Source organism: Alosa pseudoharengus, unplaced genomic scaffold, assembly GCF_046254945.1.
Source record: "Alosa pseudoharengus isolate Yale_2024_CS ecotype anadromous, Long Island Sound unplaced genomic scaffold, YU_APseudo_1.1 YU_APseudo_1.1_scf_24, whole genome shotgun sequence".
NCBI classification, from domain to species: Eukaryota; Metazoa; Chordata; class Actinopteri; order Clupeiformes; family Clupeidae; genus Alosa; species Alosa pseudoharengus.
The window spans coordinates 1,510,961-1,526,351 of NW_027468689.1; the positions used below are offsets into that span (position 1 = coordinate 1,510,961).

Genomic DNA, 15,391 nt, shown 5'->3' on the forward strand with positions numbered 1-15,391 from the left:
AGATCAGAATCAGCAGATAAGAATCAGATTAACAGATCAGAATTAGCAGATCACACCCAACACTTTGCCACTCAAATCATTTTCTCTTCAATCTGCAGGCAGGTTCCATGTTTTTGTTGATATCATGTCATATCATATCATGCGCCCTCAATCGCGCATCCATGCAGGCTAAACGTGATCAAATGTGGCGACAGCACACAAGTTGGAAAAAACGTTTACAATGTGATGATAGCCTACAGTTAATGTGAATCGCGGACAATAACCAAAGAAAGGAATTTGCACCTCCATTCACCAATTAAAGGCTGTAGTAGGCCTAGTGTTTCTACATGTTGGCACAAAACGTCATTTCTGTCAGAAGCCAGTCTATAATGCATACAGGGGTAACATGAAGTGAGTCAGACAGAAGAGGGGCCTGTCTTAGTAGCCTATTCCTGAATCCTGTCCCTTTCAAACTGTTAAAATTGTGTGATTAGCCGCCAGCATAATAAAATCTAAATTAAAAGACAAAATCTTATTAGGCCAAACCTATGAGTCTAAGCCTTAGTTTAATCTTCAGGTGTAAGTAAGTCAAAGACTTATTTCTGTGTAATATAGAGGTTATCATAAGATACTCTAGTTTGTAATTTCTTTTAAAGTATACATTTTGAACACAAATGGAGTCACGGGTCCAGGGATGGATTACTGAATGGGCTTACTGGGCCCAAGAGCTCAGGGGGCCCTGAAGCCCAAGCCTCTGTGTGAAGTTGCTTCTTCTCCACCCTTCTCTTTTCACAAAACTCACCAGAAGTCATCTGGTGGGTCATTTTTTAAAAAATAAAAAAATCTTCCGTAGGAGAATGCCTCAGGACCCCTCTATCTGAAGGGGGGGGGGGGCATCTGTGCCCAGGGGTTCATAATCCATCCGTGCCATGCCTATGTCCGTCAAAAGTTTGGAATACCCTACCTAACTAACGACTTGTTTGTGATTTTTAATAATATTTTTTCATGGTAGGAAATGTATTGAAATTCTGTTTGGGGGTCCCTCAGACCCCACCACAGATTTGGTCCCCCCCAGTGTTGACATCATGACTACGGCCTTGGTCCAGATTATACTTAGATATTGATGGGAACTAAAATACGAATAGTAAAAAAGAAAGAAAAATAAAAACAAAATAAAACAGCAAAATAAAAATAAAACACATGACACATGATGTGACTCCCTATTAAGGGTGTCCTTCACAAGGAACACCCATAGGAGACCTGTCGCAGGAGACGTACTGTAGGCCTATCAGCCATCGAAATGAAAGCTCATCAGGGGGTAATATTGTGGAAACAAACGTTGGGTAGGCTAAATGTATGGTTCATACTGTAGCCTACTGGCGCGTATAGACTCAAAGCGGCAAAAGCCGACGTTCCTAACCCTGCTCACAAGTGCCACCTGGTGGTTGTTTGGGCCATTGGAGCTTCACTGGGGAAATATAAATATAAGACGCGTGATTCACGTGTGAGGTCACGTGAGAATCACGCGTGAAACCGGACAATTTGAAGTAATACCCACTGTAGCCTACTTATCACAACGTTGTCAATCGAGTTGTCAATCGCAAACGCTAATTTATTCAAACGTCTCTCTACCGAACTATATGTGGCTTAATTTGCAAAGGACGTAGATAAAACACCAGTTAAATGATAAATGAACCAGTAGTGGAGAAATAACTTTAAAGAAATAATCTGTTGCCTACATTAGGCTACGGCAAACAACATTGGGTAGTGATGAGAATCAGCCAACCACTCAGTCTCAAACCGAACTGAATGGCCAGGTGAATGTTTCTCTAAAAGGCAAGCAGTTCAAGAGTGTGCTAAGACATCATTCTGTTTTTGATACTGTACTTAAATTGACAATTGACAAAGTCCATTTCTCTACAGACTGAAGCTGTAGCTGCAGTATGTTGATTGACATGTTTTAGTTATGTAAAGACGTGTTCAAGGGGTTCAGATAGAGCCTGCATCAGGACCATATTTAGTTCAATGTGTTATATGTAGTATTTTTGGTAGCCTACTGTACTTAAATGGCCAGTATTTTCTTTATTCATTGAAGCCTCTGTGTTTACAGGCTTGTGGCGATGATGCACAATGTGCTATAGGTGCTGAAATCTATGTTTGGTACTGCCAAATTGTTTTGTTTTGTCATGGTTCATGTGTACAATAAATATTACACTTCGGGAGGGGGAAAAAATTGTGGCAGAGAATCGTGATATCAATTCTAAGCTAAAAAATCGTGATTCATATTTTTCCCTGAATCGTGCAGGCCTACCCTTGAGTCAAGCTAGTGACAGACAGGCCTATACAGTTACAGCGCCAGTGTTTCAAGAAGATGAACATGAAACCGAATTATCATTCAGGGCATGAAAAACGGAAGAAACTTCAGAAAAATGAACAGCGGGAACAGCAGTCGGGTAAACTTGTGTTTGTTCCATGGTTTGATGTCTACACGCACCTCTCCAGCGTGTGTTGGTGGCCTAGCCTAGGCAGTGTGTGTGTGTGTAGTGGCTAGGTCAACCAAACAGGGAAATTAATCCCCTAATCTGTCTGCGGCTTGCTGGCCAGCCTTTCCTAGTCATGGTACTTAGCAAAGTTGTGAAATATAATCGCATGTTCCCTTTTTGAATGTGGGCGACTGGCTATATTTAAAAAAAATAATAAAAAAACTCATCTTTAAATGCTCTCATGATAACGTGCAGCTCGGGATGAAACTAGCAGTTTTTCAGCAGAAACATGCGAGAATAACCGCATCTTTAAATGCTCTCATGATAACGTGCAGCTCGGGATGAAACTAGCAGTTTTTCAGCAGAAACATGCGAGAACCCGTCGTAACTAATCGATGATTTCACTCTTCCCATACATTTCAAAAGAAGTAAATGGTTTTACAATAGTCAAGCTTTAGTTGGTTTAGATAGCCTACAACTGAACAGAATGCATGGGCAATAGATGCATATCTTAAATTAGACCTATATAAAGTATTAAAATTATTGTTTATAATAGTCTACGTTTGAAAAAATATTGAAGGGAATCAGGGGAGCCAGTTCAGTAGCTATGTCTTTGGCAAGTAGCCTACTACACACAGGTGAAGAACAGCCTCAGCAAGTAGGCTACTAGCACAACCAGACCCTACAAAAAATAACTGCATTACATCAAGTGTCAAACTGCAGATTTCTGAGTATCAAACTGCAGTTTTGGAGGAAATATTTATAGTTCTTATGCAGTGAATGCAGTATTTTGGACACAAAAAACTGCATTGTACTGCATAGTACTGTAATTTACTACAGAAATGCAGTATTTTGGACATGAAAATACTAGGCTACTGCACTGTAGACTACTATAACTGAACTGTACTTCGAAAAAACTGCAGTTATTTTTTGTAAGGGGATATAATATAATAATAATAATAATAATAATAATAAGCTTTATTTGTATAGCACCTTTCATACACAGAATGCAGCTCAAAGTGCTTTACATTTGAAGCATGTAACAAAATAATAGTCAGTCAGTCATTATCAATCACATTTCTTCATTGCTGGGGCCGTTTATGATCCACTCAGCAACATATCAAAAATATAGAAAATGACATGACAAATGACATGTCATAAGACTGGCAGCCTTAACCCTCTTACCCCCCACAAGCACGCCATATGGCAACTGTGGCAAGGAAAAACTCCCATATGTACTGCAAGCATCAAAAGCAAACAGCCCAAACCCTAAAACTGGGCATGTATAGCTGTGAAGGTCCTTTATGGGGAAAACACTATATTTGGTAACTTCCGTAGACATCCAAAATGGGGTGGGATGATTGTATTGGGAGCACTGGGTGTCAGATAATATATATTAAAAAAATGGTTACATTCTGGCCCTCGGAGTTCAGGTAGGAGGGCCCCTTAGCAGGATTTTGCTTAGGGCCCCATGGAGGTCTGAACCGGCACTGGAGGAAGCTGATAGCCGCATGTTACTACATGTGGCCCATGAAGTAAGAAATAATCATCAGAAAATGATGATCCAAACTGTTGATACTGATGTTGTGGTTCTGGCTGTGGCAGCAGCTCAGGGTCTAAAGCCAGAGGGTGAGCTTTGGTTGGCATTTGGCGCTGGAAAGAGTTTTCGATACCTAGCAGCCCATGACATCTCAGCAGGGCTTGGGCCTGAGAGGGCGTGTGTTTTTCCAGTGTGTCATGCATTGACGGGCTGTGACACTGTATCAAGCTTGGCTGGACATAGGAAAAGACTATGTTGGCTGTCTTTCCAGAGCTTACAAATGCCCTGAAAACTGTCTTCCGCTTCGCATGACATTCCACAGGAAGTAATGGCCACGATAGATATAATGATAATAATAACATTTATATAACACTTTTCAAGCACAAAGTGCTTTACAGACAAAACAACAAAACAAAACAATAGTAATGATATAATAATAATAATAATAATAATAATAATAATAATAATAGTAATAATAATAATAGTAATAATGATACAATTTTAATAAATAAAAGGACAAACTACCAAACACAAACTTAACTCAACATAAGAAACAAAAGTCAAGTCAAGTTTATTTATATAGCGCATTTCATACACAGAGGTCATTCAATGTGCTTTACATAAACAAAACCAAGCAATAATAACAAATGAAAGCATAGAAGGACGATATAGTCAAAGAATAGTTCAAAAGGTAAAGATCATAATAAAAAGAAAACATAAAACACACAAGGTAAAATCATTTGAAAATAGAGAATAATTAAAAAGACAAAATAAAAGACACAAGGTAGAATAATTTTCAAGACAGATTCAGAAATTATAACTCAGTGCAGTTAGCAGAAAGCATCTGAAAACAGTTTGGTCTTAAGTCTAGATTTAAAACTGGCTACAGTTGGGGCCTTTTTCATGTCATCCAGTTGGTTCCAGAGATGAGCCAAATACTGTAGCAGCTAAAAGCTGCTTCACCATGTTTAGTTTTAACAGCAGGTTTTACTAACAGGTTTTTCTCGTGATACCTGAGAGGTCTGGAGGATGTGTACTGCTGAAGCATGTCTGAGAGGTATTTAGGTCCTGCTCCATTTAGTGATTTATAAACAAGCGGTAGTGCTTTAAAGTCAATTCTGTGACTTACTGGAAGCCAGTGCAGGGACTTAAGAATTGGAATAATGTGGTCAGTTCTTTTAGTTTTGTGAGAACCCTAGCTGCTGCATTTTGTATCACCTGAAGCTGTTTAATAGCTTTAGGAAGGCCTGTGAAAAGTCCATTGCAGTAATCAACCCTGCTGGAGATAAATGCATGGATGAGTTTTTCTAAATCATCTTTTGACATCAGCCCTCTAAGTTTGGCAATATTTTGGTGGTAAAAAGGTGGTAAAAAGCTGATTTAGTTATCGCTTTCATGTGGCTGTTGAAATTTAGATCACTGTCAATTAATACACCAAGATTTTTAACAGTATCCTTTGCAATCCGTGTACTTTCCGTTCATTCGTTTTTAGTAGTGAAACAAAAGAGAAAAAAACGAGAAACCACTAATTTTTTCGTTTCCCGTTTTAAAAACCAAAATGGAAAAAACAGATAACGGGTCGTTTTTTCATTTTTCGATTCTCCACCTAAATGAAAATTCTAAATTTTGGATTACGGTATCTGCCCATTCGTTTCGTTTTATTTTATGAATGGAAAGAATGTCGAACGAATACACGTCATCTACTGTACACTCAATGACACGCACCAATCTGCCCCTGATTGGACAAGGATAATACACAACACGTTTTTTTCAGTGAGAAGTCAGGGTTGAGGAGAATTATGCTTATGCTTTTGCTTTCAACCCTTTTGTGTCAAGGACAGTGGCAACCCTAAGTCTTTCTTCCTTTTTACCAAATATAATTACTTCAGTTTTTTCTTTGTTCAGCTGAAGAAAATTTTGAGACATCCTCAATACACTGAGACATCCTCAATAATACTGCTATACACTGATACAGAGATTCAAGGGGACCATAGTCTTTTGGTGACAGAGCTAAGTAAATTTGTGTGTCATCTGCATAGCTATGATATGAAATCAAATTATTTTGGATGATTTGTCCAAGTGAGAGCATATAGAGTTTGAATAATAGTGGCCCCAAGATCGACCCCTGGGGAACACCACAGGTCAAGGACATTGGTGTTGAGGTACAGTTTCCAATGGCAACAAAGAAACTCCTTTCTTGTAGATATAATTTCAGCCAGTTGATAACTATGCCTGTAAATTGCCAACTATGCCAATATAAAATATTGTGATCAACAGTGGCAAATGCTGCACTAAGGTCCAGTAGCACTAGGACTGATGTTTTACCTGAATCTGTATTGAGGTGTATGTCATTGAAAACCTTGATGAGAGCTGTGTCAGTGCTGTGATTTGCCCGAAAACCCGACTGAAAGTAATCAAAATACCCATTTGATGTTAGGAAGGTGGTTAGTTGATTCAAGACTACTTTTTCAATAATTTTGGAAAAATATACAGTACAGTACCCAAGACAAAATAACAAACAGAAATAATAATAATGATAATAAATTAGCAGAGACATGAGTGGAATCATTCACTATTTAAGGAAAGCAATTGTATATAAGTGGGTCTAGATTTGAAAACAGCCACTGATGGTGCAGATTTGATGTTTTAAGGGAGGCTGTTCCAAAGCTTGGGTGCTCTAACTGCAAATGATCGGTCACCCCTAGTTGACAGTTTACTTTCTGGAACAACTAAAAGTCCCAAGCTGGAGGATCTGAGGGGCCGAGCCGGACAGTAGGGGGTTAAAATCAATTTTAAAATCAATCCTAAAACTCACTGGCAACCAGTGAAGATTGGCCAGAACTGGGGTGATGTGTTCCCTAAATTTAGAATGGGCCTTCCCAACGTTCGGTGGTCTGCTAATTCTCAATAACAGACCGTTGCTAAGTATAACAGACCGCTCTTAAGGAAAATGGGTTTTGTGCTTCTAATTCACGTCTTTCATATCACTACGCAAGGATTGGAACTTCATTCAAAAGTGAAAGCAGACAGTTGATCAGCTGTGTTCTAAAGAATGTTTGATTCAAGTTCAGCGTGTGCTGTTGCAAACTATTTGTTTCTCTGCAAAAGCCACGATGAAACGGTAACAAATAGAGTCATATCGTGGGGAGTAGCCGTGTAATAAGCGGGATAATGTATAGGACGCCGGTCATTATCGGGAAATAGGTCCCTTCAGGGCGGAACAAGATCCCTCCGCTGCGCATCGGGGTCTGGTGTAATGTGCAGGCAATCCCCCCAACAAAGCCTTCCCTAAAGGACCATGTTCAGAGGGCAGTGTATCAGGGAGGCCATGTATGGGGTCAGAGGGCAGTGTATCAGGGAGGCCATGTATGGGGTCATAAGGGCCCCCTGGGCCATAAGCATAGCCTACATTTTAAAACCATTGTATTATTTTCCTCTCCAGCATATTCCAAAGGATAATGTATAATAATATGAAATACTGAAATAACAAAACATCTGTAACTGGCAGATATAAAAATGTTATAGTTACTGAAAGCATATACTAGTCTGAACTTTTTAAGCACCAGCAGGGAGTCGAACACCGGCAGCTCCGGCCGAATGCAAGTGTGTAACCACTGAACCATGTGGCTGTGGACGTAATCTTGCGTTCCATGTTGGCTATTTATATTCTTTGTCTGAAGCAGTTGTGCTTCACGGTCAAAATGTGATGTTAGCAAAACTGGCCACTAGATGTCACCATGGAGTTATGTGTGTCGGATTTTTTCGAAGCCTCGACACAATTCCGGCGCAATTGCTTTGAACGTTTCGTTGTTTCACAAAGCCTCGTTTCTAGGGGTGTGACTTTCGAAACCGATGTCTCGAATCTGTGTCGAGGTTTTGAAGCACAAGTGTTTCGAAACACTGCTTCGAAACGTGGTTCAAAACAGCCATGTCATGTGACCACTGCTTCGAAACATCGTTCAAAATCCCCATGTCATGTGACCAAAGTTAAGTGAACCTTCAGGGCATTTCACCGGTGTCGGCAGGCGTGCCCGCGCGTTCAATTAACAGTGTAGACTATTATTAAGCAATAACCATGATGGTGTAGTGGTTAGTGAGGGTGTTTTTGCACGGTAGGCCTAACCCAGGCTGCTCAATTGTGGTTCGATCCCCGTTTGATTTAAGGTATTGTTTCAGATCGTATCTGTTTATGTTTTCTTACTTCATCATTAACCACGCAGTTTCAACTAAACTCTCAGAATGGTCAAAAATCGAGAGTTTTTATAAGAAGAAAGTGATTTAGAGAACACTAGCGGCAGCAATAAGAATCTCTTTATTTTGACTTCATGTGGTCTCCCATCCAGTAATTGACCAAGGGCATGACTGCTTAGCTTTTGAAAAAGACTGAACACAGGTAACACAGCGAGCCACGAACTTTAAAGACTCCATCTCCAATACGAAGCATTTGACAGATTAGTTTCACCCTAAACAGCTCTGAGGTGTCGGAATTGTTTCGAAGCTTCGGAACAATTCGGCACAATTGCTTCGAACGTTTCAGTGTTTCATAAAGCCTCGCTTTGCCCATCCCTACTTACCAGACTTACTAACTTACAAACAAACAGCATTTTAACAAGAGACGAACCGACAAAAGACAGAGCAACAGGGGGGTTGAAATACACAGACTAATTAACAGAAAGACAGGACTGGACCAGACTAACAAGACAATAACTGGGAACAGGTGGGAGCAGAAAATGGAGGGAAAACTAACAAGACAGGAAGTACCGACCAAATAAGGAGATGGGTGGAGACAAAGACAGATGACAGACAGGTAAACACAAAGCAGACGGCGCTCCACCCTGGGACGTTCATTCTTAATCAATGCAACATGTGTGGAGGGATGGATTTGAAATGTAGCCGAATCTATTAACATTTTATTCTGGTTTAGTATGATTGATTGTACTGTGAAGTGCCTGAGTTAAGCGTAAATATCCTGTTGTGCATCGGAAACTCCAACTCTACAGCTCCAGCTGTCACCTCAGGATGGCTTCAAATTGTGCTTTCAATGTATCTGCGGCCATTCATCACAGAGTTCCCAAAATCACATATAAGGTGTGTTAGAGTGTCTAGTTTCGTAATTAAAAAAAAAGCTAAAAACTTAATATTACGTTTTTGGCACTCAACGCATATTACGTTTTTCGCACTCAATGAGTTAACTCCTCCATATGATCAGAGTCTGCTGGGTCCATTGATTGTCAGTTCGTACTGTCAGGTAAACACAAAGCACATGACACAGAACAATATACCGAATGGCCACCAGGGTGGCACAAAGTCACTTAGTCCAGGCTGGATCCTGACAGTTTGTTCTGTGATTTGACACTTAAGATCCTTAATATCAGATTAATCTATGCAACAGTGATGTTTCAAATTTCAAACCAGTTATGGCTGCCATCTTGAAAAAATATTGGTCATCTTGAAATTTGAAAGACTTAATTGTATTATTAATGTAGTAATTCCTAAAAAAAAAAAAAAAAATCTCGGAATCTCGGAAACCCTCAATTTGTTGTTTCCCTCTCAAACGTGATTGGATTGTGCAGGCGCCACTGATTGGGACAGCCTATCAGCAATCACCTTGAGCTTTCCGCCAAAGTGAACTCCATGTTCAGATTTAGATAAGAGACGAAACCATGGACTAAACAATGGATGAAGACGCAGCAGGTCCATCCCGGGAATGTGCCAACCTGTGGCCCCACCTCGCCAGACTATTTCAATTTTCTGAACAAGTCAATGATAGTTTTGGCTTCAAGTGTTTCAATTACAAAATAGTATTTTGTATTTGAAATACGTATTTTAAATACATGTATTAGAAATACTGCCCATCCCTGGCAACATGGTAAAAAGATATAAATGACTTGATTTTACTTCCAATTCATTTTACATTCTCCAACGTATTAACATTAACATTTTTCATAACTCCACGTAGGATGTTTCTGTACATAAATGTGAGCACTGTGACAGTAGTAATGCAATATTTAGAAAATGTAGGCTACTCTTGTACTCTTGATACTCAAGTACTTTTAAAAACAAGTACTTCAGAACTTTTACTTAAGTAGACATCTGACTGTTGTACTTGAGTAAAATTTAGCAAAGGGTATCTGTACTTTTACTCAAGTAATGAAGCTGTGTACTCTGTCTGCCTCTGATTGAGTATGCTCTCATGTGTTTGAGTACATACTGTAGTCTTGAGTATGCTCTCATGTTGTTGAGTACATACTGTAGTATTGAGTATGCTCTCATGTGTTTGAGTACATAGTATTGAGTATGCTCTCAGAAAGCTGCGCAAGTGAGCACAGATGTGTACTTGTCTGTGATGAATGGTCCATTTTAGAATGCCTTGTGGTTTCCCCTTTTAGTTGTGTTTAAGCATTATCATTGTGGTCCCTGTGTGCAGAAGTTGTCCTAAAGCTTTCCAGTATGTGCCATCCTTGTGCCCCCTTTTCCTGTCTATGTGCCATCCTGTGTGCCATCCTTGTCTTTGTTTTCTGTGTCCCTGTATGAATACCCATGTCGGTTACCCACTCAGTAGTTACATGAACCTGAATATTTTTGTCAATAAACAGCAAACTGCTGAAGATACGAGTTGACTCAAGCGATCACTACAATCATGTTAGGGGAGCTCGGTAAGGTCACTTTTATTTGAGGTGATTTCCAAGATGCAAAAACGTAAGGGGAATTTTTTCTAATCACATGACATGTCTACCACAGGAGGCAGAGACGGTGTGGTGTGGTTTCCTCTTTCAGCAACTGTCACGTTTGTTTCACTTTCTCTAGAAAGGGAGCCGTGTCGAGTGAAATGAACAGTATGTACCAGACATTATATAAGTATATATACTCTTTATCAACATATATCAGTCAAAACGTCTACACACCATCATGGAGTCCCACCAAAGTACTGTTCCAATGTCAAGCATCCATCAAAGTCTACCAAGGCCGAAGTCCTTTGTTTTGCCCAATTTGTGTGTATCCTCTGCATGCTCGGAATACCCACAATCCTGTGCGCACATTTATGGAGGATTTAAAATCTGTACAAAACAGGGCAGTTCACTATGTATCTGAATGTAAACATTGTCTTATTGTGACTAACATTAAGAAGCATACCTGAGTTGGCAGGAAATAGGAATACCCTCAACAGGAGTGGTGGAGGAGGCAAACAGCAGTTACGAGGCTACAAGACAAAAGGTAAGCCCATAAAACATAAAGTGTGGAAAGCCAACACAACCCGCTAAGAAAAGAGACCTACCACGCTGGACAGGGAGCTTTCTCAACGGAGGGGGAGCAAGAATTACAGCGCAGTCACTCACCGGTACTTCCAGGTCTTTTAAAGGTGTTAGGGCAGCGGCTGCTAATCAGGGGGATTGGCAAGTAATTAGGCTGATAGTGACGTAACAAACGTCAGCGTGAGCAATCTAACCCACTACAGTAGCAGGCAAATAGATATTGCACTTTACAGGCAAATAGATATAGCATTTTACAGGCAAATAGATATTGCATTTTACAGGCAAATAGATATTGCATTTTACAGGCAAATAGATATTGCATTTTACAGGCAAATAGATATTGCATTTTACAGGCAAATAGATATAGCATTTTACAGGCAAATAGATATTGCATTTTACAGGTAAATAGATATTGTATTTTAGCAGGCAAATAGATATTGCATTGTAGCAGGCAAATAGATATTGCATTGTAGCAGGCAAATAGATATTGCATTGTAGCAGGCAAATCAAATAGATATTGCTTTGTAGCAGGCAAATAGATATTGCATTTTACAGGTAAATAGATATTGCATTGTAGCAGGCAAATAGCTATTGCATTGTTGCAGGCAAATATATATTGCATTGTAGCAGGCAAATAGATATTGCATTTTACAGGTAAATAGATATTGTATTTTAGCAGGCAAATAGATATTGCATTGTAGCAGGCAAATAGTTATTGCATTTTACAGGTAAATAGATATTGCATTTTAGCAGGCAAATAGATATTGCATTGTAGCAGGCAAATATATATTGCATTGTAGCAGGCAAATAAATATTGCATTTTACAGGTAAATAGATATTGCATTGTAGCAGGCAAATAGATATTTTGCATAGGAGTGTTAGGAGTATTGAGTATGAAACCATAAATTGACTTCAAGAATCTAGTCTCCTGACCCTTGAACTAAATGGGGTATTGTGCGGCTTGGTGGTGAGTAGGCATGACTCAAGCTGTTGAGACATTAGTCTTGCCACAATACAAGATACAGGCAAGGTGATGGTAAGGTAAACACACAGTACAGTGCAGGTGGCTTATTTGCTATTGTAAAGATGTATAAAAATGTAGCCCAACTGATTGACCTAGGCCTACTGCAGGGCTGACCAGCTGGCCTCACTGTGTAGAAGTACAAATAATCAGTGGCCATTTTGTCAAGCGCTGAGCACTCCACCAATTAAAATGGAGACACAAAGATGCTGTGCAGAGACACACATCACATCTCTCTTGGTTTCCTGTCTGATACATCCCACGTGACTTTACAGAATGCAGCATCTGTGAAATCATATGACCATCAGTAGGTGGGGCCTAGCTTATGTATTTAAGATAATTAGAATATTCCTTACACATTCATCAATTCTCATCTTCAGGCTCAGGTATGGTGAACAATTTAATATATCAAATCTCTTAGATATCATGTAGTTAACAAGTTGAATTAAGCAATATATTGCAGATTGAAAAAATATATTATTTTCATTGGAAAATATTTTTTGAATTTGGAATCTCTTCTCTAAAATTACAAAAACTAATCTCCAAACCTCTACTATAAGGCGACACACAATAATACGTGTTGCCTTTCTATGTCTCAGTGAGTGTGAAAAAAGTACATATATCTGGTGTCCTTAATTCAATTTCAAACAACATTTAAAGATTTCATATATCTGCAAGAAGCAATAAAGGGGTCAAACAATCCTGCAGGGCATAGTTGCCATAGCAATAAAAGGCCATATGGAAATATTTTTGTAGTTCTTAGTCATTGCCCAAGTGGTGTGTGTTTGCTTAGTCATTGCCTAAGTAGTGTGTGTCTGCTGAGTGTCAGAACAACAGTAGTGCTCTCTCACACTTTCAGAACTTCAAGCGTATGTGTGTGTGTGTAAGTTTAATTGACAAATTCAAAAAGTAACTGAGTTGTAGCTGTTCTAGAAAACAGACTCAAGTACAATACACAATATATATTAGAGTTGGATTTCCAGCTGGCATTGTATTTATCTAAATCTAATTTAATCTACTTTACAACTTCACATTTCCTCTTTAAGTCCTTGTGTGTGTTTTTCCATGTCTTTAACTTCAGTTTGCACGTGTGTATTTCATACGAGTAAAAATGAAAATGTGGATTTTATACAAGTGAAAAGAGTGAATAAATGTTGCAACATATTTTGCAAAATATTTATATAGGAATGTGAATATTTATATAGGAATGTGAAACTATGTACTACTACTACTACTACTATATTTATATAGGAATGTGAATATTTATATAGGAATGTGAAACTATGTACTACTACTACTACTACTACTATATTTATATAGGAATGTGAATATTTATATAGGAATGTGAAACTATGTAACTGGGATGCGTCTCTGCATAGTGCAAAATATTTATATAGGAATGTGAAACTACGTAACTGGGATGCGTCTCTGCATAATGCAAAATATTTATATAGGAATGTGACACTATGTAACTGGGATGCGTCTCTGCATAGTGCAAAGGTGACCAGCTGATACTGTATACAGTGTTCTAAAAGTAATGTCACTCTCCAAACCTTTTGACACCTACTGTATGATTGTGTGTTTCAATTTTGTTATTTGCACAACCATTCCAAGAACAGGTTCAAATCTAGAGCAGGGAAACTCTAAGCAGGTTGCACATTATTCCAGCTATTTATTTATTTTAACACACAGAGGTCAAGAAATAGAAGCCTTTTAATCCTCTATGGCCAGGTACAAAAAAATGCAAGCAACACCAACACACAGGCCTGCATTATTTTTGACAAGTTCTAATAGCATATCTTAATCCTGACTGCACTGAAAAATCAAATCATGGCAAAACATCAATGATTAAATCAAGTCAAAACATCTGACTATTGCCAACAACAAAAAAAGAACAAAGCTTACTATTATATATAGGATATGACACGACCAAATTAACGTCAAAGTCCCAAGTGATTTTAGAAGAGTTCATCTAAAATTACCCACATAGGCCTACAGTTTTTCTAATTTTGTTAAAATGTTGTTCCTTAATCTGAAATCTATCAATCTCCTAAATGTTACACCATGAAACAAGTGTGACATTGCAAGCCAAATGTATAATGTTGGTGTTACGTTTTTGTCAAGGAAAAGACTATGTTATTTGTTTAGCTTAACACGTTTTTTTTTTTACTTACCCGTTTCCTGTTTGTGCACCTTTCTCTTTCGCTTTTATTGTCTTAACTTCTGACCCCAACCCCAACCCCCACCCGACCCCCGTGCTTCTCTTGTTTCCTATCACTAGCATCATGACTCGGGTCAATATCCGCGTTGGAGGTGAGTGGTTCGTGGAGATGTGCGGTGACGCCATCCGCAACGCACTCCAACTGGGTCAGGCCGCTATTTCCCGCTCCAATCGCGTGAGCGGCAAGTTCAGCATGAGACGATGCGCTGACGGAGCGCCTCTAGACCTGGACGCACCAATCAGCAAAGTGCTCCATAACAACGATTTCGTAGAGCTTGGTAACTTGCAGCCATACCTTCATAACCAAAACAAACTGTATCCAAACATGTTTGATACAAATAATGCAGAATGTGTCATAGCCTATGTATGAAACTAAAAGGATATCAATAAGTCCTGATAAATACTAACATATTTTTCTGATGTTAACACAATGAATAACATAATCCCTGAACTAAATGAGACAGTATACATATCTTACACAAAAAGGTCTTCCTATTTTGCAGTGATGGAAGGAGACTGCTGGTCATACCCAACTCTTCCTGTGTTTGCTGCGTATCCTTTTGAGCATGCTCAGTGCCTGATGTCTCTAGTTTGCGTTGCTGTGTGTGTACCAGTGATTTGCATTGAGCCTTAACCAATACATAGTGCCCAGGCAACCTGGAAGGACCCAACAGAGGTTTGTGTGGTTTGCACTTGTTGATTTATTTCAACATTTAGGTCTATTCATTCTCTTTTATTTGTTTCTATACTTTTTTTGTACTTGAGCATTAATGTATTTATGTTCCTCTCTGTCTTGCAGTACATCGCTCTGGATGGAGAAAGCCTCACCACTGAAGACCTGGTCAGATTGGGAAAAGGCCTCTTAAAGATTAAGGTACAGACCAGCTGACCTGC

General features: G+C 39.1%; 1 protein-coding gene and 1 long non-coding RNA gene across 2 annotated transcripts in view; one reads left to right on the forward strand and one right to left on the reverse strand.

Annotated features, from left to right (window-relative positions):
- Positions 1 to 4,522: 4,522 nt before the first annotated feature.
- On the reverse strand, positions 4,523 to 14,549 carry LOC143142091 (uncharacterized). Its single transcript, XR_012990895.1, has 3 exons — positions 14,451 to 14,549; positions 11,137 to 11,203; positions 4,523 to 11,030 (listed from the first exon to the last, which is right to left on the reverse strand). It is a non-coding gene; the product is annotated as an uncharacterized LOC143142091 (long non-coding RNA).
- LOC143142090 (histidine ammonia-lyase-like) overlaps positions 12,559 to 15,391 on the forward strand; it is a 16,196-nt gene continuing 13,363 nt past the window's right edge. Inside the window, exons 1-5 of the mRNA XM_076302772.1 lie at positions 12,559 to 12,662; positions 14,558 to 14,775; positions 15,001 to 15,049; positions 15,143 to 15,173; positions 15,297 to 15,371. Of these exons, the coding sequence (XP_076158887.1) occupies positions 12,574 to 12,662; positions 14,558 to 14,775; positions 15,001 to 15,049; positions 15,143 to 15,173; positions 15,297 to 15,371 (462 nt within the window). The 5' untranslated portion in view covers positions 12,559 to 12,573. The remainder of the gene's footprint in view (positions 12,663 to 14,557; positions 14,776 to 15,000; positions 15,050 to 15,142; positions 15,174 to 15,296; positions 15,372 to 15,391) is intronic.